Source organism: Coenobita brevimanus, chromosome 71 (assembly GCF_032717465.1).
Source record: "Coenobita brevimanus isolate Jiangsu-jjx chromosome 71, ASM3271746v2, whole genome shotgun sequence".
Classification (NCBI taxonomy): domain Eukaryota; kingdom Metazoa; phylum Arthropoda; class Malacostraca; order Decapoda; family Coenobitidae; genus Coenobita; species Coenobita brevimanus.
Genome location: NC_137024.1, coordinates 54,424,878 through 54,450,980, shown reverse-complemented (window position 1 = coordinate 54,450,980; position 26,103 = coordinate 54,424,878). Strand labels below are relative to the sequence as shown.

Sequence of the window (26,103 nt, the reverse complement as noted above, 5' to 3'; positions counted from 1 at the left end):
CCTCAATCATCCCATTTCATTCTCTTGCCACACCAAAAAATCACACCAAATATTAACCCTATGAGATTCCAATGACGCATTTTAGAATCACTTCAAACCCAACCTCAGAGATTCCGATGGCTTGTTCATGCGTCATTTTAAAATACTTTTGTATAATATCCACTATAAATCACGTTTATGCGTCATAACAAAGAGACTCGGACATGATGTTGTGGAATGCTTGTGCTGTGCGTGGCAGGAAGCAGTTTTGTACTTTTGCATGGTTTAAACCACATTCATGTATCTTTTTTTCTTGCTGAATATCTTCTATGGCAAGGTATAAAATTTTTGGTTTCTGCCTAACTTTAACTTGTCATTTTGACTTTTTATTTTCTTTGTTTTCCTTTCTTGAAAATAATGCAATAAAGTAAAACTATTCAGCTTCAAAATAACACCATAACCAGCATCCTATCATAGAAATGTACTTACTCTGACTGATCAAAGAAAAAGATCACAAAGCATACATGCTGCCGAAACTCATAAAAAATTGTGTATCTTTTTCCTTTCGCTTTACCACGCAATAAAATGCAGAAATAACCATAATCTATATATCACTGTAAAATAATGAAAACTTATTGTAGTTTAGCATGGTTTAAACCAGGTTTATTTATCTTTATTAGATTTTTTTGCCGAATATTTTTCTTTGGCAAGGAATAAAAGTTTTGGTTTTTGTCTTACTTCAACTCGTCATTTTGACTTCTTCTTTTCTTTCTTTTCATTTTTTGAACATACTGCAATAAAGTACAACTATTCAGCTTCAAAATGACACCACAATCAACATCATATCATAAAAAGTGTACTGTATTTACAATGACCGATCAAAAAAAAGGACTGCGAAGTGAATATGCAGCCGACATAAAAAATTGTGCATCTTCTTCCTTTTGCTATACCACACAATAAAATGCTGAAATAACCAAAATCTATTGTATCACTGTAAAGGTAATTTACTGTAGTTCTGCATGATTTAAACCAGTCATTTATATATATCTTTATTATTTTATTTTTGCCGAATATCTTCGTATGGCAAGGTATAAAATTTTTGGCTTTCACTTAATTTCAACTCATCATTTTGACTTTTTATTTTTTTTGTTTTCCTTTTTTGAACATATATTGATAAAATACAATTATTCAGCTTTAAAATGACACCAAAACCAACTTTCTATCATGAAAAGTGTATTTACAAAGAGCAATCAAAGAATAATATTGTGACACCAAGATGCAGGCCTGCACGTGAGCGGCTGACTCTAGCACTGACATAATCTGTCCTGCCCAGAAACCTGATAGGGTTAATGTGGGGACCAACACACCATGCAATCTTCACATAGCCTTCAACACTCAGTTTTGTTTCACATTAAGATCCTTTCATTAACAACAGCCATCTTCCATCCCTGTGACATTCTTACTTTCCAATTCCTTTGCACAATTATCTCTTTTCTCTTAGTGCAATGAGGAGCTTAAACTCCCTCACCAATTCAAATCTCTCTCCATTCACCAGGTCATCACACCAAGAGTTGCAGTCTCTTTCATGAGTCATCACGTTTGCAAACTTGTGTGAATTTCTCGATCAAAATACTGTAGTTATGGGGTGATGGTAAAATTTAAGTACCTGTATTTCAACCTAAATGGTTTCTCCTCAGTTGAATATACTTACCCTGTATCTAATGTTCATCAGAATGAAATATAAGGGATGTTCCCTGACTAAAATGGAATTGAAGCATGTTTCTGATGCATTCAATTCAACAGATCTTTCCTAAAGCAAAATAAACCATCTGACATTGACCAGAGTAAAGGACAAAATACTTTTGGAGGCTGAATAGGTTAAATAATGCACAGTTTACACCACATCTGCTATTTTTTCTACAAGTAAAATATAGTACAATATGCTTCCTTATGAAAATCTAAAAATCATGACATTTAATGAAAAAATACAAGTCTCAACATACTAGAAGAATATCATTACCTCTGACAAATGAATGTGCAAAATGCCAAAATCCAACAGGTTCTGTGTGGTTGATGTTGACAACTTCTCCAATGACACCTGAATCTATCAATTCTTTCAGTTTTCTCACAGGAGGATGATATCTGAAAATATAAACGAGACTGCAGCTAGAGCAACTAAAATGAAGGAATTATATTTTGAACACTGTTTCATGCTTGTATGAGTCAGCCATGTTCATTTCTTTTCTTATTTCAAAGCTGCAGAGTCTCCTGGAGCATCTCTGTCAGTCCTCTTACTCTCAGGTCCTTGACAGTGATCCTTGGTCTGCCCACAAGAGACATCCATTCCACATTCAGGGTTGGGAAATGCTTCACCCATTTACTTTTACACATGCTTTCCTCGTATTCAAAACAATTCAGCCTACATATGTGCAACATTTAACTATACTCCATACCAACCTATTTGTCCTTAGCTTCGCACCTAACAGTTGCCTCTACTTTCAGAAGTAAATATAAAGGAAGCAGAAAGAAGAAAAGGTCTCTGAGGTTAAAACAAAGGTTTGAGTATAGAATAAAAGACAACTTCATGGAGGTGTTAGTGCTCACATTAAATGTGTATGTCTTTGCAGTAAAATTTCATTTTTATCAAATAGATGACCAACACCCATTTCAGTACACTGAAATCATCATCATCATCATCATCATCATCATCCGGACCTCCTTTCCCACCTTAGGGCAGGGCGAGGAGCAGCTATGTCCAGACAGCCAAAATATGTCCAATCCAATGGGCCATGCTTCCATTCGCTCACCATTCATGCCCCCGGAATCCTGGCTCTATCTGATAATGCCAAAAACTTTCACCATGTTCTGTAGCTTCACATAAATGTATCCGATGGGGTCAATCCGGATGCTGTCACGTTAAAAAGGTAAAAATACATTTCCAATTAGGCTTCAAATACTTCAGTAGGATATTTCCCATACTGCCCTGTTTGGTGATGAAGGGATTTTTAGCATTTACCACAGTTTAACAAATCACCTGACATGTAGAACAGTGCTGATATATAATACTGTTTCACTATCACTATAGATTCACATATCATTGTCATTATACCAGTAACTTCATCAGACAAATGAACTGTACCTACAGTACCATCATTATCAAATACAGTATATCATTAATATAATTATCAGTGACCATATACATCTTGATAAAAATTTTTAAAAATTCAATTGTAAACACCTTGCCAGCTGCAAAGTATTTAACCTCCAAAGAAAAGACAAGTGGTTTAATTGTTTCAAGCATTTAGACCCTGAAGGAAATGGCATCTGCTACCTTCCAGAGGAAAAAAATAATAATAATACAGTACTTTTCTAACATTATCCACTCAAGAAAAATACTGAAACAGTTCAGTGCCAGAGTCCACTGGTGTTTTCACTAAATAATAATACCAAAACAGTCCAAAACCATACCCCAGTGTGTTTGTTTACCTTTTCTCCTGCCACCAGACAATGCAATATTCCCACTATCATGCCGATTGTGAGAGAATTTCACTCTTTCTTTGCACGAGGCAAATGAAATAATGAGTCCACTGTTTCTTTTTCCATGATCAATTAAATCCTTCAACATCCGTACATATGGGCAATGTCTATCTATCTATCTACTGACAGACACCTTAATCCCATATGGAATGGCCACAAACAAATCGCCTCCATGTTGTCCAGTCCCCCACCATTTCACGGCCCTGCTCCCAGGTCACATCCCCCTCTCTCATATACCTCTCCACTCCATCCCTCCATCTCATCCTTGGCCTCCCCCTCCCTCTCCCCACCTCCACCTCACCCACATACATTCTCCTCATCAGTCTCTCGCTCTCCATCCTCTCCCTATGGCCAAACCACCTCAATGTGTTTCTCCTAACACTTCATATCACATCCACATCCACACCACAACGCTCCTTCACTTCCTCATTTGTCAGTCTGTCTCTCCGTGTGACTACACATGCTCCTCTCAAACAATTCATTTCCACTGCTCTCGCTCTTGCCTTATGTCCCTCCAACAAGGTCCAAACTTCACTTCCATAAGTCAGAGTTGTAACTATCACAGTACTGTCATGCAGTGACTTTTTCACTTCCATGCTCACTTCCCTGTCTCTTATCACTGCTTCCAAACAACCTGCAACCTTTCTTCCCTGCTGTAACCTTTCAAGCACTTCACCTCTAAAGTTTACAATCCTTACTCATCACACGACCCAAGTATTTTAACGCACTCACGTTTTCCATTTCCTCCTCATCCAACCTCATCGTACATTCAGTAACTTCATTTTTCTCAAAGACCATAACTTTACTCTTCCCTATATTCACCTTTAGATTCCGTTTCTTACACACTCTCCCGAACTCATTCAGCAAGCCTTGCAGCTCCTCTTCATCTTCACTTAGTATCATCTGAAAATAACAGTACAGGAAGTTTCCAAATGCTGCCCTCCCTCATTAGGGCTGCTCCAACATCCACTGCCCTACCTTGTATCTCTTTCATAACCCAATCCAAATACAGATTGAACAACCATGGAGACATGACACATCCCTGTTTCACTCCAACCTTCAAATAGAAAAAGTCACTCAGTTCACTGTCCACATGCGCTGCAGCCTAGCATCCTCATACATACTCTTCACGGCATTCAACAACTTCCTATCTACTCCATATATTCTTAATACTTTCCATAATCCTTGTCTATCCACTCTGTCATATACTTTCGCCAAATCCATGAAGGATGCATACACCTTCTTTCCCTTCTCTAGAAACTTTTCCACTAAAGATCTAAGAATGAATATTTGATCTACACAACCTTTTCCCTTCCGAAAACCTCCATGTTCTTCTCCAACTAATTCCTCTGTTATTTCCCTAACTCTGTCAATAAGTATCCTACCATATACTTTTCCTATTACACTAAGAAGACAAATGCCCCTATGATTACCACACACTTCTTTTTCCCCTTTTCCTTTGTACAGGGGAATAATTATACCTGACTTCCAACCCTCTGGGACTTTACCTTCCCCCAAGGCCAATCTGCATATCTTCGACATCCATTCTACTACTATTCCCCATGCTTCAGCATTTCACCACACTCCATCAATTCCTGGGGCTTTCCCCATTCTGACTTTCTTCATTGCTTCCACAACTTCCATCCTGCAGATTTCTTCCTCTCTTTTCACATCCCTCCTTCTCCCAGCCATTCCCCAGCCACATATACTTGCATTACTTTCATTCTCTATGTTCAACAATTTCTTAAAGTGTTCTCTCCATCTGCTCACTTTTTCTCCCTTCTCCACCAGTTATCTACCATTTCATCTTTCATTCTCCGACTAACTTCTTTAACACCCTGTCTAACTCTCTTTACCTCTTTCCAGAACATTTTCTTACATTCCCTCCACTTTACACTCAAATTCCTCATCCACTATCTTCTTACTCTCTCTTACTAATCTTTTCACCTCTCTCTTCCTCTCTACATATAAGTCTCTCACCTTCCTCCACACCCTTGTTTCTCATCCACTCACTATATGCTTTCTTTTGTGCCACAGCCTGTCTCACCTCTTCAGTCCACCATGCTGTTCCTTGCACCCCCTTTCGTCTTCTCTTCATCCCACACACCACCTCAATGTCGAGTAGTTTAATATAGAGAAGACTGTCCTAAGGTTAGGAATAGCACAGACTGAAGGTGAAGTAGTACATTTAATAATGGCTCATTCCTGGGGAACCAGATTGCAAGCAGGAAAAGTAAACACAATGTTAAGATGAACATAATAATTGTGATATTTAATTCCATACATTTCAACATTTTCTTAATGTCATCTTCAGTGATCTAAAATGGTAGAAATTATTAAAATTACTAGCATAAAACATTAGAGTGCATTCAAGATAAAAATTATGGCATGTAAGAGAATCAAGCCATGTTCAGTGGGAAGGATGATAAAGTACATTACTGTTAAGCTGGGGCTCATGCAGTTTAATATTGAGAAACTCTAACAATCTTATACTATCACTACAGCAACTACCATATTTAAAATTTTAAAATGTCCACCTTTAAGATGCGCATCACAAAAATGAGCAGGGTTCTTCACGACTGAATAAGGTGGGGACTGTTGCCTATGACCTGTTCTGTCAGACTGACCCATATGTTTGGTGATGCATGTTTTGAAAGCATGTAAGGTACTCTCAACATACCCTGTCTGACAACTAGAGCAGGAAAATTAGTAAAACACCAACAAATGCAAGCCGACTTAAAACTTGCTGGTTGTTTACTCACTCACTTGCCCTACTTGCCAAACAGGGCATACTAGGAATACTTTATGTGCTTTCAAAATACGCACCGCAAAACAAATGGGTCAGTCCGGCAGAATGAGTCAGTGCTGCAGTCTCCACCTTATTCTGTGAGTGAATATGCTGATCTCAGTGATGTTCATCATAAAGGTGAACATTTTAAAATTACTGTATGCAAAGCTGCTCTGGTGATAGAATAAGACCACTAAAGCCTCTACATACTAAACTGCATATGTCCCAACAATATATCATTCCCCTGAACACAGCTGAATTCTTTTACATACCATTATTTTATCTTGAACACAAAGTAATATTTTCAAGTTTGTAATTTTAATCATTTTTATCATTTTAGACCACTGAAGATAACATTAAGTAAATGGCAAAACTTGTGGAATTCAAATATCACCATTAAGTTCATCATGACTTTTTGTTTACATTTCCTCCGGGAGGTGAATTATTTGTGGCCAATCTGTCTGGGATTAATGTTTATGATTTTAAATGGCTAGAAAGACAGACAGCCAGGTAGACTGCCCATTTTTACAAGAACAAAAGAAAATCAGGACTGAATGCTATCATGACATCAATTTCACTGAACAAGAAATCAAGAATACGATACAGTACTGTTCAAAGAGATATCTTACATTACAATGGCATTACCTGAGTACATGACATACAGCCAGTATAACACCAGCATCCTTGCATGCTTTATATATTGTTCGACAGTCCTCCTCTCTTACTGCCATTGGCTTCTCCAGAAGAATATGATACCTATTAAAAAAAAAAAAAAAAAAAAAAAAAAAAAGAATGAACAACAAACTAATAATACCATAGTTTTATGGGATGTACAACAGAAATTTACCAATACACAATTTTCAGAATGAAAGAGACCAGAGGATAAGTTATTAATACACTGTAGGTTTTATAAATCACTTATCTTAAATAACGATAATTCCTTCTGAGCAGAGCAGACAAGATAATAGTGAGCAAAACTGGCACAAACAAACCCTTTCTTGGCCAGAGCCACAGTAGGCTGCAGATGTAGCTGGTCTTGCGTTGAAACAATGGCACAGTCGGCAAATTTTTCTTCTGCTGCTAGAGTCTCCCATGAAGTGAAGCACCTATTCCAACATTTATAAGTACAGTATTGGTGGTAGGTAGGGGCATTCACCATCCACTCACTCGATGTTGTGCTGCTTTGGGTGTCTGCCCTTTCCTCTCTTCCTTCCTTCCTCTTCTGCCTTTCTTTCCTTCATTCTTTCCTCTTCCTTTTGCCTGTTGGTGACTCTACACTGAGTGACAAGCCAAATGGTTTTCTATACACCAGGAAACCATTTACTACACTGGGTGGTAACCATTTAACCAAATTATGGCATCTGGTGGTTTAGTGGGTAATTAAAGTTCTCCAATCAGATTGAGCCGGTGCAGGTTTATATCCAAGGGATGGTTGGGGTTTATTGCTAAAGTAATGCCACTCAGGGATGAGTGAGGCTGGTCATTCTCATCCTAAATGTCAGAACTAACATGCCTAGCCCTGAGCTCCTACGCTCCTCATGGGGCATCAGAGGATTGGATGATGGACGGATGGATGAGTACAGTATCACGTTGGCCATCCCATTTGACATCTTTTATAATTTAGAACAAGTCTCTTGCTAAAACCTGTTCACATAATAAAGTACAAAATATCCTGTTTTGCTTATTCACAGATAAGGCAATGGAAAAGCAAAGTATGGTATACGTTTGAAAACTGTCCCAGTTCAGGACAAAACACCTAAAATACTGTGCAGGCCACACTGATACTAACTTCGTACATCAACCTAAACTACTGGTGCCTCATCCAGCCAGAAAGACATAAAAATTATGTATAATATAATTCATTTAATCAAAATGAAACTAAGCTCTGGTCAACAATGGAATTACAAGATCCATGTGAAATATCGTCAAAAATCTAAATTTCAATTAACAGCTGATGAGAAATCATTGTACAGTACACAATACAACAGCAGCTGCCACCACAAGATTATGCCAAAACAACAACCACAGATGGTCAGGCATCCATGCCTTGTAAATAATAAAGTACAAATTTTCAAATCCAATGTGGCTGATTCCAAAGGCTTCACAGAAAATGGAATATTTTATAAAGTGGTGTATTTATGATAAAAAATTCATGTAATAAATAGTCAAGTCTATATCAACTAGAACAGTAAATAAATAAAGTACTGTATGCATGTCTACAGGAGAACTTTGTCTTCCAACCATACTCTTCATATTAACAGACCCAGCATATTTAGAATAACACTGTGGAAATGAAATTTCAGCTTACAGTTTACTGCTGCAAAGTACAGTGATCCAACCATCCACCATCCAATCCTATGTTGTCCCATAAGGGGCTTGAGAGCCCAAGGCAATGCAAGTTGGTCCCAACATTTAAGATGAGAGTGACCAGCCTCACTCATCTCTGAGTGGCTTTATACGAGCAATGAACCCCAACCACCTTTTGGATATAAACCTGCACAGGCTCAAACCAATTGGAACACCTTAATTACTCACTAAACTACAAGGCACCATAATTTGGTTATATGGTTACCACCAAGCATAGTAAATGGTTTCTTGGTATACAGGAAACCATTTTGCTTGTCACTCAGTGTCGAGTCACCCACAGGCAGAAGGAAGAGGAAAGAAAGAAAGACAGAAAAGGGAATGTAAAGTCACTGGTAGGCAGAAGGAAGAGGAAAGAATGAAGGAAAGAAAGAAAGAAGAGGAAGGAAGGAAGAGAGGAAAGGGGACACCCAAAGCAGAACTACATTGAGTGGATGGTAAGCATACTTCAAATTACTTCAATTAACTCTAGTATACTTGTATGAGTAAGAAATATGATGATGATGATGATAAAACAAAAAACTGCATAATGTATTAAGAAAAACATACAAGATAAATGTATGTGATCCTAATCCTGCAATAAACAAAGCCATAACTGTTGATATACAAGTATGATTACATAAAATTCCACCTAAAATAAAGGAATTTATATCACAATTAAGTGTGACTGGCCTGAGAAGAGTAACTGATTCAATGGGGAAAACAGGATGTGTGGAATGAAATGATAGCCAGACCTCCATACTGACCGGGACACATTACACACTTGCTTACAAATGGTGAAATCCTGCAAATAACTGGCACTTCTACAAGCTGGCACATGCAGTTGTAATTTAGCAACTTTATGTGATTGCCAAAAAGGAACACTGCAGTGTACCCAAAAACATTAGATATTAATATCTAACTCTTTTATTTTGAGAATAATTAACAACAGTGTATCTCAAAATACACTTTATGCAGGAGTAGTCTGAGATGGTTTTAACCCATGAATAACTGAAATCAAATATAAGGATCAAGTGGGGTTGGTGGAGGATTAGTGCCCCTCCCTGTAAAACAATTAACTCTGAGCCCTTGGCCACCCCGTTTGGGATACATGGCATCTGGCAATGAATGAAAAAAAAAAATAAAAAAAATAAGGATGGCTGAGTGTACTAGGATGAGCATGAATTTTAAAAAACTGGGGAAGAAAAGGAGCAAAAAAGAATACAGTAGCCTAAGAAATCAAAGACAGTAACAAGGAATACTGATTTCACGGTGTTCAAGAGGAAAGGAATAAGTGGACAGAGAGGAAAGATACAGTAGCTACAGTGCACCCTCACACAATGCAAGTTTATGGGCGGCAGAAACCCTCGCATTCTACGATTTCACATTGTGTGAACCAAAGAACTAACGGAAAAAATGGTATGTGGTGAACAGCCCACCCAGGGCTTGGTCTTTGGGTCCCCTTCCAGCCTACTTTACCCTGCTAATATAGTGGGCTTGCATAGTGCACGAGAGATTGGGCAGTCCTGGTCCTTGTGCAGTGTGAAATTGCTCACTGAGAATACATAATCTTATGGGAAAAATAACATATGAGCAGTACCCCCTCATACCTGGACATTTTTTGGCCCTTAGAGACATAATAAAGGCCAAATTTTTCAGACACTGTACTACAGATATAGCTACAATAACAAAAATATGGGCAGTCACCTTAACAACAGTAGACAACAGCCTGATGGACTTAAATAACAGGGGTTCTGAGGCGTGGCAACACACTTAGAGTGTCCCTGCTGCCACCCCGGCTGCACCACGCTTGTTTAACGGCTGCCAATGTTGTATTATTCCACGTTTTGACGAAGAATTTTACAGCCTGTCGATGTTACATTTCTTCCAGAATGCAGCAACAGTCATTATGGTGGGGGTTGCAGGTATGCCAGGTGAAGCAGGTGAGTCAGGTGGGGCTGTGGAGGTGGAGGGGGAGGCGGCTGGTGAGTCAGGTGGGGCAATGGAGGAGGAGGGGACAGCAGCAGGTGAGTCAGGGGAGGTGGTGAGGGGAGGATCCTCCCTCTCCTTCTCCTTACTGCTCACATTTTCGGCAATTTCTTTCATCTCTTCTTGCTTGTCTGTTTCATTACTCATCTTGTTATGGACGTATTGGCAGTATAACAACTTGGTATTCACGAAATAACCGTCATTATTATAGAAACTGGGCATCTATTCTAACTTACTGTTATTGCCAAAAATGTTATTGTTGAAGTTGTTACTGGCGAGATCTTACTGTGGACTCCTCTTGAGCACCTTCCCCATGAGCCTCTAGGTCACTATTGGTGCATTGTGTGGGGGTGGGGGTCATGCACTCATGTAAAATGGCATTTTTGAGCCACTTCTTGCCTCTACCTCGCGTTTTGTGAGATAAACTCGCGCAATCAAGCTTTTTGTTTATTATTTTTGGTCACTTGTGCACAATGAGATTCACGCACCCTGAGCTCACACAGTAGGCGAGCCCACTGTACTCTGTCTAATAGTACTTCTAATTGGACCATAGGATGTGAGGGACAACGAGTGTTCTCGTGGCAATGTGGAGGAGAAGTGTCTGTTTACCCAGGAAAGTCAGTAGATGGCATGCAGATAGCTGGCCACCATCCGCCATTTTGAATCTGGCTTGTTGCCAGCCACCTGCCTTTCAGTGACTGACTCGCACTGTCCAGCCCGACACTCGTAGTAATGGTGGGAAGTCCATTTTTGGCTTGGAATCATACAGCCGATACGCATGTTGGGAAGTTTGATTCACAGATTTCACATTCAATAAAAATAAGCATATTCTGAGCTGACATCGCATTGTAGGTGATTCGCACCGTGTGAGTTCGCATTGTGTGTGGGTGCACTGTACATTAAACAGTGGATGAGTGGGCAGAGGAAAGAATTGTGACGAATGAGAGAAAAAAGTGATATGCAAAGAGTAAACACCCCTTCAGTGATGGAACTAACCTGTCACTGGGAATGGAGTGTGTCTTCTGGAAAAGATCTCGAGCATATTTTCGTGGTTCTGCAACTCCTACCACACTGAACAGGTGGGGACATTCAAGGGCAAATCTGGCATAATTCTTTCCTCGATTTCCTGGGGAGAGATGCTTTGAATTGTTTTGTAGTGTTTATAATGGCTCCAACATGCTTGAATGCGTCAGCCTTGGTCACCTAATAGCAACTTATACAATAAATAGTTCAAAGTTATTAGTAATTCTGTGAAACAGAATTTAATAAGACTCAACAAACAATACATCACAGTTAGCTGATATTACTGGTACTAGCCACACCTCTGAGAGTAAAGCACAACTATCATACCTGCACCCACAACTACTGCAGTCACCTTCTTCTGGTCTGTGGTTAGTTGGGCACTTGCAGTGGAGGCATTACTTGAAGCCATCTCTTTTCCAAGAGAACCTGACATTCCTTTGGCTTACTGTGCACTGAAATACATATACCATAGTACAGTTCAGTATCAACATTACATAAAAGTCAACCTGATGATGACATAGATGATCTAATAACATAAAATACTAATTACAGAATGATTATTAGAATTATTGTAACTGATAACCCAATTTACACTTTATACATTTCTGTACATAACTGTACGCTATCCACATATATAATCATTATCTTGACCATCTCCCCCAAGGAATGGGGTAGTGTTCACAACTGAGTTTATTTCAGTCATGAAAACTACTGTACTGTAGTCTACATTCCCCTCAAGGAGCAAGGAGGGATGTCTTCCTATGGTGGTTCAGATATAACCTGGGAGCTCTGCTGTGTGGAAATACAAAAATGCCTCAACTCCCTCCCATTCCTCCAAAAGGGGTACAGTGTGCTGCTAGAGACCAACTTCAGCCTGCAGCTCGCTGGATTCATGTCCAGACAAGCCTGGAGCCACCACAGGGACAACCCTTTTGAGCGGCTTAAGTTATAAAGTTCTCATTTCATAAATGGCTACCTGGGGCCACAACAACGACAACCCCTTTGAGCAGCCTAAGTCAGAAAGCCTTCATTCCTTTACTGGCTGGCTTCCTAACACCACTGTTTGCTCTCCACACAACACAGTCTCTGGCAGCAGAAATCTCTATTCAACCCCTGACTCTCTTTTTCTGACATTTGATATAACAGTAATTTACCTTGAAATTCTTGCAAATCTAAACTGCTTCAGTAAGACTGGCTTGGCTTTCAATCTTTTTTCCTTCATTTAATTTTATCCAATCACCTAATTTTGTCACTTAATGACAGAATTTCTTCCCTGATTTTCAAGGCCCTCCCCACTTTTGCTGACTTCAGTATCACTGGGTATCCCAGAAACTATACATTCATTGTAGACGTGATTATCAAATGTTTGAAAGAACAAAAAAATACTCTTCATTATGTAAACATTACAATGTACAGTAAAAAAAAAAAAAAGGGCAACATTTGCACTATTCACTATAACCATATTATAGAGCATATCTGGCAAAAGCCACAGCTGGATTCAAGTACTGTATCATGAAGTGTTTTCTGTTTATCTTATCATCTGCTTACACTTTTATATAACACTTCTGTCGCACATTAACTCCTTCTTCTCCTTTGGGATTACTAATCCCACCTGGGGGGTTATAAACATCTCCTAGGAGGCCACTTGCAACACAAGTTTCATGGAAGAAAATGGTGAGACATAACCAGAGAACACTTATAGTAAAATAACCTGAGCAGCAGTTATGGCATCTGGTAAATACTATATAGCCTATCACTACCTATACACAGCATGGCAACTTAAAAGAACTGATCATAAACAGGGACATTTTGGACTGAGTGAAATAACTTGAGTGAAACTGAGTATCAAAGTTAGGTCACAAAAATTACAAACTATCTATCTATCTATCTATTGCCAGACGCCTCAATCAATTATGAAAATATTAAGTTAAGAATTTGGTTACAGATTAACCTCTACCAAGCTACGGACCTCGTATGAGGCACAAAGAAGGTCTGCACAGGCTGAGTTAAGCCTTGTGAGGTAATGTATATACAATTTACAGTGGTAATAACCAGACAAAGAAGCAGCCATGTAAGTGTTAAAAGATGAGGTAAATGAGTATTTGGACTCTGGAAAAGAAACCATTTTAAAGACTTAATTTTTTTCACTGTTTCCTAATCTGCTTCAATAGCACTGATGTCTTTGGTTCACCGTAGCTTACAGTATGCTTACCATAATTATGTTGTTAAAATAGGTATTTACCCCATGATATCCCTAGACCTTCATATCCTCTTCTGGAACTCCAGAACTTCCATCTTTATCTGGAAAATAACCTGCTAGGGAGGGGAGGCAATGGTTACAACCTACAAGCACAAGTGCTAGTGGTAAAGTGCCTGACTCAAGACCGAAGGGTCGAGAGTTCACACCTCGCCTGGGTAGCTGCCCTGCTAAGAAAGGCAGAGCTCTCCTGTCACCTAGCGAGGCTATATATATATATATATATATATATATATATACAGTATATATATATATATATATACAGTATATATATATATATATATATATATATATATATATATATGTACAGTATTTACAGTACATATATACAGTATTTTTATGTGTCCGACTCTGGGTATAGGCTTCACAGCCTGCTCTCACGGCCCAGTAGTCCTCCTACATACCATACACCCCTACATGTCACCACTTCAGCGCTAACACCCACCGTCCACATTGAATACAAGCTAGGCTGTCTCATACAGGACTGGTGTATTGGTATCAACAGGGGTATTTTTGCGACGTGTTGGTGGGTCTTCTGGTAGATCAGTAAAGTCTGCTTTAATTGAATTCAAATCCTTAAACTGTTCCCTGCCCCAATGGGGATTTGAACCTGGGTCCAGTAGGACTGCAGGCCACCTCTGTACCGACTAAGCTACTGCCTATGACTGATCAAGGTCTAGCTCAGGGAATTAAGTTCTCATTTTTTTTTTTTTTTAAATAGGAAATTGTCAATAATTTGCCAGCTCTGTGCTGACCATTTCACTGTACAGTAATCCCTTGATTCTCCGCACGTCCATTACCTGAATGATCCATTACCTGGACGTTGTGATCTGGTTGTATTAAACCATTAAACATATCCCTTTCTATTTCATCCAGACAAAATGCTTGCGGCCGGGTGGAAATTATGGCCGTGCAAATATTGTCGCCCACCTGGGTGGGAATATCCCAATGGCATTGTGGCTTGGTAGTTCACCCAGCGTCTGCAAGAGACCCCCTCGATCATTCCCAGTTCCCGCCCGGCAACCATATAGTGAACAGTTCCTCTCGGACAGTTATGGCGACACGCATGGTGGCTTTTGTGGTTGTTCCCTACCTGCTTCTGGCCTTGCTATAACTTGCATGTCTCTTCCTATGGTGTGTGATGATGGCCCCTCCACCAGGGAAAAGGAAGTGGGTAGTGCTGACTCTGGAGAAGAAGTGGGAGATCCTGGGTAAGACTGATGCAGCATGGTCAACTTCCCGCATCTCAAAGGGTATGGCCCTGCAGTGGTGATTGCTTGACTGTGGTTGATGTGTCTGCTTGACCATGGTAATTGCTTGGCTGTGGTTTATAAGTCAGCTTGACCAGACAGAGTAGTGTTAAACAACAGGAACAAGTACGTTATACAGGCAGAGTCCACGATACGATACCCCGGCATAGCAATGGGGGTAGAAATACCACCCTACCCCGCTGAACAATGGCCGAACTCTAATACAGTAATCCCTCCAATATCCATTGTAATAGGGCCGAAGGCATGTCTGGATAGTGGTTTTGTCTGGATATTGGTCCCCAGCCTATGGACTTATACTTATGGACCCTAACCTACCCTGAATCAGAAAAACACCTACATACCTCCCTACCGGACATGCATAGCACCTATTTAAGACCCTATTCACACCAATAAGGGACATAAAAGAGTGAAATAAATGCAAAGGAAACACAAAATTAGGTTTCAGAGATGAGGTCTTTATAGTGGGAACCAGCCTTATGGACTAGTACTTATGGACTCCAACTGGACATGACTTACTGTACATAACTCTCAACCGCACATGCATAGCACCTGTTTAAGACCATATTCACACCAATAAGGGACATAAAAGAGTGAAATACAATGCAAAGGAAACACAAAATGAGGTTTCAGAGATGAGGTCTGTATAGTGGCCACCAGCCTTATGGACTTGTACTTATGGACTCTAACCGGACATGAGGTTTCAGAGATGATGTCAGTATAATGGGCACAAGCCTTATGGACTTGTACTTATGGACTCCAACTGGACATGATTTACCAACTGTACAGAACTCTCAACTGGACATGCATAGCACCTGTTTAAGACCCTATTCACACCATTAAAGTGCGGAAACAAAATCCGATATTTTTCCGATTTTTTGCGTCTTTTGGGCAATTTGGGATAAAAAGTCAGAATCATAATGTCTGGATATTGGGATAGTCCGGATATTGGGCGTCCGGATATTATAGTGATTACTGTACTGTATAACAATAGGGGAGGCTGTGGCTCAATCGGTAGAGAGGTGGCCTGCAGTCCTACCGGACCCAGGTTCAATTCCCCGCTGGGGCAGGGAACAGTTTAAGGATTTGAATTTCACAAAAGCAGACTTTACCAATCTACCAGAAGACCCACCGACATGTCGCAAAAATACCCCCATTAATACCAGTACACCAGTCCTGTATGAGACAGCCCTAGCATGTATTCAATATGGACTGTGGGTGTTAACGCCGAAGTGGTGACATGTAGAGGTGCATGGGCCTTGAGTGCAGGCTGTGAAGCCTATGCCCAGAGTCGGACACATAAAAAAAAAAAAAAAAAGGTTTTGTCCTTTTTAAAACCGATTTTGATGATACTTTAGGCTTAAATCTTGTGTTTAGGTTGATTTATAAAGTGTTTTTAGACTTAATGAGTTTTAGTCATAAGTGGGGTGAACATTGTCATTTAAGGGTACAATTTACTAAGTCTGATTTTTTCCAGACTTATTTTTGATGATTTTCAGATTTTATTTTTGGGTTTAGTGAGTAATAAACTGCTTTTAGGCTTAGTTTTGTTTCTTTTAAAAATACTGGGGGTTTAGCTTGGCTAGAAACTTGTTTTTGGACTCATTTGGGTGGGTTTAGGACTAGGTTGGGGAGGAAACCCAGGCTCAAAACAAATCCCTATTCTTTTCATGTTAAATCTACCCTGAGATACAATACCCTCCCCCCCCAGCAATGAGTTTTTATGTAACCAATTACATCGTTAAAATGGGGTATGCCTGTACTGTAGTGACCTTTTGCAATGGCTTTCAAAGACAGGGAGAAGTCCATTATCCGGACAAATCCACTTACCAGACATACCTTTGGCTCTATTACGTTGGATAATCGAGGGATTACTACATTTCTTCCTTTATGGGTACCTACAAATGATCATTTTCAAAATAACTTCATTTTGCACACAAGGTTTTTTAAGACCATACCATAACTGTGTTGAAAAAAGTGTGAATCCCTAGAGCTAGGACCAATGGACCATACAGGCTGGCTCTGCAGGGCAAGGAGAGATCCTTGCAGAGACTGCTGCATCTCTCATGATTGTGGGCTACAGCAGTTCTCAGCAAAACAGGCATGATGCTAGGAGGTGGTCTTACAGAGATTGATATACTGTAAGTATTGGGAACTTTCAAGTTTGGGTTTAGTGGCAATCCTAGGTGGTTAAAATTATAGGAGGGTCTGTGGGGTGAGGGTCCAAGCCACGTTAAGATGCACTCGCACACCCAGTCAGTGAGACTGATGTTAAGCTGCTCTGCTGTTGGCATCCGAGGCAGGCATACAACCAATTTAACACATGAAAACAAAAAAGGGCAGTATCTATCTATCTATCTATTGCCAGACACCATAATCCCGCAAAGGGTGGCCATTTGACACTGAGTTAGTTGTTTTACAGGAAAGGGCACCAACCCTCCACCAACCCACTTGTTAACACGTAGGGAGCACGTATGGTTTAGTTATATGGTTACCACCCAGCGTTGTAAATGGTTTCTTGGCTTACAGGAAATCATTTGGCTTGTCACTCAATGTAAAGCCACCTGTAGAGGAAAGAAAAGGAATAAGTGACAGGAAAGATAAGAGAAACAGGAAGAGAGGAGGGCAGACACAGAAAAAGAATGATAAAAGCTAAGGAAGTAGGCAGCACTACATCAAGTGAGTGGATGATGGTCGCCACCATCTACCACAAAAAAGGGCAGTATTAAATAACAAATTATCTTCAGATGTAAAATTTGGCTATATTAGCGAATTAATATAATCAGAATGGGTAAAGCAGATCCCTAATGCTCCTTACCGGCTAAGTTTAATGATGGTTGCTCGTCTTGACGTGCAACTTTCAGCTGTAGTCCATTAACCTACATTTCATCCAGTGACAATAGAGCAGTGTGAAAGTTCCCATGAATACGGGTTCAATACCTTCCTTAACATCGTTATACAACACAAGTTGTTCTAACCGTACATACCCAAGTTTTCTCCGCAAAAATTTATTCAACGAATCGAGAATCCCTCCCCTCTGCGTGTCGCTATCACAGTTGGAAAATGCTGACGCGACAACTTGAAAACAACACACGAGATGTGTTCAAAACAATTGCGTAACCAAATACATACTACTTTTCAAGCTACACTGGCAATAAAATGGAACATAACCATATACGTTACATATAACGAGATGGCTGAAATTCTGTCGGACTGTTTACATCCCACCCACATCCAGTCGCCAAATGGCAAAGTCCCCTAAGGCGCTAAACTTGTTCCCAAAAAATTCGCTAGAATGTAGAGTAACAAAACACAGAACATCCAGTAAATCGTAATAATTCCTATGATCTTATTATATATCAGCTTTGTAAAATCTCTATTATACCACTGCGATTAAAGCGCTAGTCGGTAAAAACACAAACATGCAAAACGACAGCCAATATTTCCAGATAAAGTGATGCTGCGTTTCTGCAGCAACGTATTTGACGCGCGCGATTCAAAGTGTAATAGTGGAAAACCATTTTCACCCGTGCTTGTGGGGTGGAGCCAGGGTTATGGGAGCTTGTGATGTATGAATAAATGTTATTCAGTTTCGTACTTTCTTTTTCCTTGCCGCTGGACCTTTCCTCGCCCATTTCCAAGTGGGATGATAATGATGCTGATGACGGACAGTCACATTTCTATTGTACTCTCTCACTTCACTTGACATCTCTTGTTGTTCATTATTTCAATAAAAAGGCAGACTTAGTAACATAAATAACTCCACCACACAGTAAAAACCACAGCTTATATTACTTAGCACTATTCCCATCAAATGCATTTTGCAGATATCTGAGGGGTACAGTAGAGTTAGTCCATTGGGCACTTCATCTGCAATATCCAAACACGCCTTCAGCCATTTCAGTTGCTAGACTGGTCCTTCCTTAACTATTTTGTTTGGTGCTTATGCTAGATGCCTTCATTTGGTGACATCAGTGACTAGCATAACCAGGTTACTGCGCTTACTGATTATCCATACAAACCACCCATTTTCCTCCTTATCCTTGAAAGAAAGATGGGAGACTGCAGAAGGGCAACTTTAGCCTGCAGTCTACTGCATTCACGTGCAGATGAGCCTGAGTACAGAAAAACTGCCATACCTCATTTTCTCACACACTAAGCAAATGTCAAGTCTGGCTTAATATGCCTCCTCCACTTCAACTCACCCACAACTGATCACTCGTTCTAACCTGACAAAGTTCCATGACCCCCTTCGATTCGGTTGATGGCCAAGTGTAGTCAAACTGGAGGGTGGATTTAACGTGTGACCAAAGAAACTCATTTCTGCTTCAAAGCTAAGGCTCAGCAAATTTCATGCAGCCACCACTTAACATTCAAGTTGTGCGTGGTAGGCTACAATTCCATCAACTGAAAATAAACTGCCTATATTCAGTGATATCATTTTTACCATCCTTTCCACCCATCCCGCTATAATATATCAATTCCCCAAAACGTTATAAATTACTTAAGACAACACTGTCACTTTCACAGCCGTCTTGTTTACTAAAACCCCAACCTGAGAGGTTTTGAAAGAGAAGGAACTCAAGGACAGAGACAAAAGCTGACAGTACACACTGAGAACTGCTGGCCCAGATAGGGAGACTGTGGAAGGTGGAGAATGCGAGAGACGTAGTATTATAGTTAGTATTATACGCAATACAAGCAGCCCCCGCCTAGCTATTAGCAAGGAAAGAACCTTCTGCATAAATGTGAATGGAATGATCGAGTAGCGTAATTACTTCGACCACGGAGTTGTGGGTTTCAGTAACGGAGAATTGAGGGAATAGGTGTACAGTATAATGAATAGCTGGAGTTTGGGGGAGGCGGTGACTGAATCGGTCGAGAGGCGGCCTGCAGTCCTAATGGACCCAGAATTGAATCTCGGCTGGGGCAGGGAACAGTTTAAGGATTTGAATTTCCTAAAAGCAGACTTTTCTGATCTACCAGATGACCCGCCGACATGTCGTAAAAATACCCCCGCTATTATCAATACACCAGTCCTGTATGAGACAGCCCTAGCATGTATTCAATATGGACGGTGGGTGTTAGCGCCGAAGTGGTGACATGTGGAAGGTGTAGGAGGACTACTGGGCCTTGGGATAGGTCACTGCCCCCGAGAAATAGGCCCTGAAACCTTTGCCCAGAGTCGGACACGTAAAAAAAAAAAAAAAAAAAAAAAAAAATGGGTGGCAGAGTTATCGTGCATGGGTGTAAGTACAAGGTCAGCACGATTACTGGCACTGCCCGAGAGCTCGAGAGGGAAGAAAAGGTTGAATGGCATCATCATCAGTCATGAGGTGGGACGAAAGGGATAGGGCAAGGAACGGAAATGTGGCCAGACCATGTGTGGTCAAGCAGATTCCGAGCATATTAATGCTATCAACAACGGGACATACCGAGTTCAATGAGCAGTGACGACATAGCCGGGGGAGGGGGGGGGGGAGCTCCTCCAGTCAGAACCTTGCCCTCGATCCATTCCCTATAGCCTCTCTATTTGAAATTCCAGATTATTTAATGTGTACAGACTTGTGCAGTAGTGGGCCCTCCCAGAATGAAGCTTGGCCCTACCTTGACCCCATTTATGAAGACCTGGCCATGCTACTGTCTTTACTTTAGCAGACCTGGGCCAGTGGAGATTGATACCTTACGTATGGCTCGGTCGATTTCATACTACTTCTAGAGGCTGGAATTCTTCAGGGCAGACACGGGAGAGAGGGATGGCATGATAATCATGAAAAGAGAGACTATACAACAGTTACAATGCTCGAATAAATGGGATGTTGACGCCCCCCACCCTTGGGCCACCAGCGAGGATTAATGTACAGGATTTTACTCGTAGCTTATAGAGACCGACGAAAATTAGAATTTTCTCTGAGGCAAACAAGGAAAAAGATGTGGCTAAGGGTTACTATGGCAAAAAGAGAGTTCTTTGTGCCTCTTTAAATACAGTACTGCTTATCCATCACATCGTTTTACTGGTTTTGAAATTTAACACTCCTGTATCCACCTGATATTTGCAAATGATTCTTGGTTCAAGAACATGCTCATGTACTGTCGAGCCGCGTTTGGAAGAATTTGACTCTTTTTCTGGTGTGAACAAGAATTTAATTCATCACATCCGCATTTACCAGCACCATAACTTCCACTCCCACATTTCACCTCCTTTGGAGACTCTTACTAAACAGTCGCAGGGCCGTCTTATTCGACGGGCAAGAGAGACAGTTACCCTGGGTTCATCAATCTGGAAGGCACACTTTTAGCCACCCACTTGGATGAGAATATGTGAATCAAGGTCGAGTGAAGATACGTGCGAATGAACGTGAGGTACTTAAGGAATGAGTGAAAGGATGACATGGATTGGGCTAGTGAAAGCGTGGGAGAATTACAGTCTGTTTATTTTCGTATGACAGAATTAGGTCACTCCTTAACCTGAATGTCAAGTCGTTGTTGCAGGAAACTGGTGAATCTTAGTTATGAGAAAGAAATACAATTCCCTGATTATTAGTCAAGTGTATCCTCCAATCTGACAATGCTTGGCCATCAACTGAGCTGAAAGGGGTTACGACTCTTTGTCAGATGAAAACAAACCGATTATACAGTAAGATATGTGAGAGGTGTCAAGTAGGATCATCCACTGTGGCAATGTGGGTATGGTGTAAGCATATATAAGGATCTAAGTGAGATGTGTACGCCAAAATCTCAAAGGATGCGGCGTTATGAATTCTCCCATGCCTACGGGAATACGATCCAGCCATGAGATACTAAAACTTACAACTCATCCTTTATTGTAAACATGACTTGGTTTTGCGGGAAACACGAGGAGAGTAGAGTGGACAGTATATCCATGGCTCGAAAAATTATGCCTGAGAGAGAGAGAGAGAGAGAGAGAGAGAGAGAGAGAGAGAGAGAGAGAGAGAGAGAGAGTTATACTTTTGTTACCTTAAGGGTAGATGACCAGCTTATTCCCTTGATGGCATTATGTAATCGAAAATGAGGTATATTCTTGGGGATCAAACCTACATGCAAGGCCGTCACTCCGACAGGGGCTTTCCAACCACTAGGCCACTTGAGGAAGGAGACTAAAATGGACAATAGTGTTGTAGAGTGAAGGCAAAAACTGTGGGATGTAGTGAAGGGGGAGAGGAGAACGGAGGGAGAAGGTGAGGGTGAAAAATAAAGAGAGGGAGAGAGGGGTGAGACTAACGACTGGTGAATTAAAAGGCTGGAATTAGAAAGAGAGAGAGAGAGAGAGAGAGAGAGAGAGAGACTTTAGACTTGAAACTTGAAACGTGAAACTTGAACACTGAGGCTTGAGAGATTAGACAGACTTGAAAGACATAAGACTGAGAGACGTGGGCAGCTTGAGAGTTTTGAGACGAGAGATGCTGGAAAGGTCATACTGTAAAGGGAGAGAAAAGGTACGTAAACATCAGGGGGGGAAAAAAAGTAAAAGTAGACGGTAGAAGTGAAGAAGGAGATATGGAAAAAGACATAAATATGGGAGTTGATAGAAATTTTGGACACTAGCAGGGATATTGTAAAGCTGGCAGGGATTGTAAAGCTGATAGGGATATTGTAAAGCTGGTAAGGATATTGTAAATCTGGCAGGGACATTGTAAAGCTGGTAAGGATATTGTAAATCTGGCAGGGACATTGTAAAGCTGGTAAGGATATTGTAAATCTGGCAGGGACATTGTAAAGCTGGTAAGGATATTGTAAATCTGGCAGGGACATTGTAAAGCTGGCAGGGAAATTTCAACACTGCATGGAAGCTTTGTATAATTCTGAAGGTGGCATGGAGTGTTGATAGTCAGCAGTTGACAACTGCGTGGAAGCAAAGAGAGTAAGAATAGGGGAGTGGGAGAACATGGTAAGGGAAAGGAAAGCCAAGGAAAGGGAAAGAGGAGAGAAGAGGAAATAGAATATGCGAAGGGAAGAAGGGGAGGAGAATGAAAGCGTGAAGAGGGAAGTTGGAGAGAGGAAGCAGGAAGAGGGGAGACTGGTGAGGGAAGTGCAAGAGTGATAAATGACCAGGTAATGGAACAGAAATACAGCAAGTCTATATTGCTTGCATTAGTTAGGGGGAGTACAAGAGTTAAAAAAATTATAGTATACTGTCTTTATTTTAACCACGCCTACAATTGCCATCTCTTATCTTAAATGCTGAGTTGTAAAAATGGATTCAATACAATGCTAGTCATGAAGAAGTGCCATGGAAAGGAAGTAGAGACACAGTAATGTCTTCTTACGCCACTAACTTACGTGAAATAAACTACAAAAGGACGAAATTCTGGGCCAAGCTAAGGTAAAAAGGGTACATCATATAAACCAAATACAGCACGGATTTATTACTTGCTTCTGGAGGTACAACTGGAGGTACAAGAGTTAAAAATGACTCGATAACGGAACAAAATACAGTCCAGGTATATTTTCCTCTGTAAGAAACACGATATATGATCAGTCTTTGAAATATCACGTTACTTCTTTTGCTAAATCAGCTTTTCAAAGGTTAACGGCAGAATCACTAACTTGGGACAGCAAAAGGGATGGTCGAATTCCAATAATTTTGTACCATGACTGAAATGTCTGCTGAAAAAAAAAAAAAAATGAAATCTGATCAGGGGGATGGAAGAATAAGATAACATATATGTCGGATCCCATGTTTCCGTGCTCTTTTTTCTCTTTTTTTTTTCTTTTCTCTTCTCTTTTCTCATTTCTCTCTCCTCTCTGGTTTATCTCCCCTCTCTTCCTTCTCTTTCCTCTCTCTCCATAATTTTACATCCCGCCTCCTTTCTCCTTTCTCTCTCTTTTCGATCTCTTCTTTTCTCTTATCCCTCTTCCCTCTTCTTCCTCTCCTCCTGCTCACTTCTGCTTCCCTCTTTACTTCTCATCCATTATCCTCTTACCTTCCCATCCTTCTTAGCTACCGTATTATCTTTCTTCATCATGCATTCTCTTTCAATCCCTCTCCCCTCCTCCTCTTTGCATTTACCCTTTCAGCTGGATGACGCATTTTATATTTTCTTGCTATTTCCTGACGATTTTATTCTGTTTAGGAGAAAATTTTCGAACTGGAGAGGTTGAGAGGTTACATACAGCCTTCGTTAGCCCCTTCAGTATGAGGTTTTTCTCAAGGTAGCTCCCCCCCCTCTCTCTCTCTCTCTCTCTCTCTCTCTCTCTCTCTCTCTCTCTCTCTCTCTCTCTCTCTCTCTCTCTCTCTCTCTCTCTGTATCTATCTATCTCTATCTCTCTCCCTCTTTCTCTCAGGCTCATTCTCTTGTCCCGTTCTCTGCCACTTTTACTAATTACGGGCTGAGGTCCGGCAGATCACTTCAACAGCTATCAAATAAACTCTCTCTCTCTCTCTCTCTCTCTCTCTCTCTCTCTCTCTCTCTCTCTCTCTCTCTCTCTCTCTCCATGAATAGTCAAACGCCATTATTTGCCTTTAGCCCTTCTTGTTGTTGATGATGATGATGTACCAAATCCATGAGTTGTAGCCTAAAACTACGAATGAGATGACTGAACAAGAAAACACACAAAGAAGGAAAGGAAGGATGGACAAAAGGAAGTAGAAAGAAAAATGAAATTTCAAGTACAGTGAAGGGTAGACACACACGCACACACACAAACACACACACACACACACACACACACACACACACACACACACACACACAGAAGGGGATGACCGGGTAAGGGCAGGATACGAGACAGGACAAAGAAAGGACAAGGTAGGCAGGGCCGGATCCAGCACTTTGAAAAAAAAAAAAAAGGGGGGGGAGGGGTATGATCCCTGATGGAATTAACACAGGTTTGAATTCATGTTGTTTTATTACCAAAATCTTTCAAATTTATTACCGAATCCCGCTTTTTATATCAATAAATTTAAGATAATACACATGTAAGATATCTATTGCATATTTTTTTGGCTAACAGTTTTCTTTTATTACAGATATTCATTGGTCTTCCAAAAATAGGGAGCGTACACCCCTCACGCCCCCCACCCCTTCAAATCCGTGCCTGGTAGGACAAGGGAAGGTATGGTACAGGGCAGGGCAAGAGGACATGAGAGAAGGCTGGATAGAAAACAAGGGTAAAGGGAAGGACATGGTGTGTAAGATGTTGGACACGGGAGGGGAGTGGAGGGCGAAGACGGAGAAGGAGGAAGAGGAGGAGGAGAGAGAGAGAGAGAGAGAGAGAGAGAGAGAGAGAGAGAGAGAGGAACTGATGAGTGGATGGATAAATAGATAGGTCGATAGATACAGATACACAGACAGATCGATAGGTAGACAGATGACAGAAATAAATAAATAGACAGATAGATGGATGAATAAGTAAACAGATAGACAGAGATCAGAGAAGACGAGACTGCAAGGCAGGACACGACAGCAGGAAGAGACAAGGCAGGGTAGAGCAGGACGAGGGGGAGTAGGGCAAGGCAAGGCAGGGCAAGGCAGAGCAGGGCAGGGCAGGGCAGAACAGCACAAGGAAAGGCAGAGGAGGACCAAGGGAGACAAATCAGGAAACGACGACACAAAATAGGGCAGTGGAGGGCAGGAGAGGGCAGGGAAAGGCATAATCGTTGACACAAGCCTTGACTAATTGGGCAGGTGCGGCTCATTACCGGGCTGGAACAGGTATTGACGAGGCTAATGAAGCGTCCTTTGATTGCCGCGTATGTGACAGATGACACCCGGATGCGTCCCTGCCATCACCACCCCCGGCTACGCGTCACATATGAGACATTAGAAGGAGGGCTGCGTTCATTTCTGTTTATTTTATTTTTGTCTCTACCATAACATGTAAAAGGTCATCTCTTCCAACTACCATTCAAATATGCACAGTTCAAAGTGACATGCTGATCTTTCTTTCTGTTTCAT

General features: G+C 40.9%; 1 protein-coding gene across 2 annotated transcripts in view; it reads right to left on the bottom strand.

Annotated features, from left to right (window-relative positions):
- LOC145406605 (putative oxidoreductase YteT) overlaps positions 1-18,403 on the bottom strand; it is a 38,087-nt gene extending 19,684 nt beyond the window's left edge. The window contains exons 1-6 of one of the 2 annotated variants that reach the window (XM_080277679.1): positions 18,368-18,403; positions 11,987-12,111; positions 11,633-11,762; positions 7,297-7,410; positions 6,950-7,060; positions 2,000-2,121 (exon numbers count right to left, since the gene is read on the bottom strand). In XM_080277679.1, the coding sequence (XP_080133805.1) occupies positions 2,000-2,121; positions 6,950-7,060; positions 7,297-7,410; positions 11,633-11,762; positions 11,987-12,092 (583 nt within the window). In that variant the 5' untranslated portion in view covers positions 12,093-12,111; positions 18,368-18,403. The remainder of the gene's footprint in view (positions 1-1,999; positions 2,122-6,949; positions 7,061-7,296; positions 7,411-11,632; positions 11,763-11,986; positions 12,112-18,367) is intronic. The other variant, XM_080277680.1, reaches the window with a different exon arrangement.
- Positions 18,404-26,103: the final 7,700 nt, after the last annotated feature.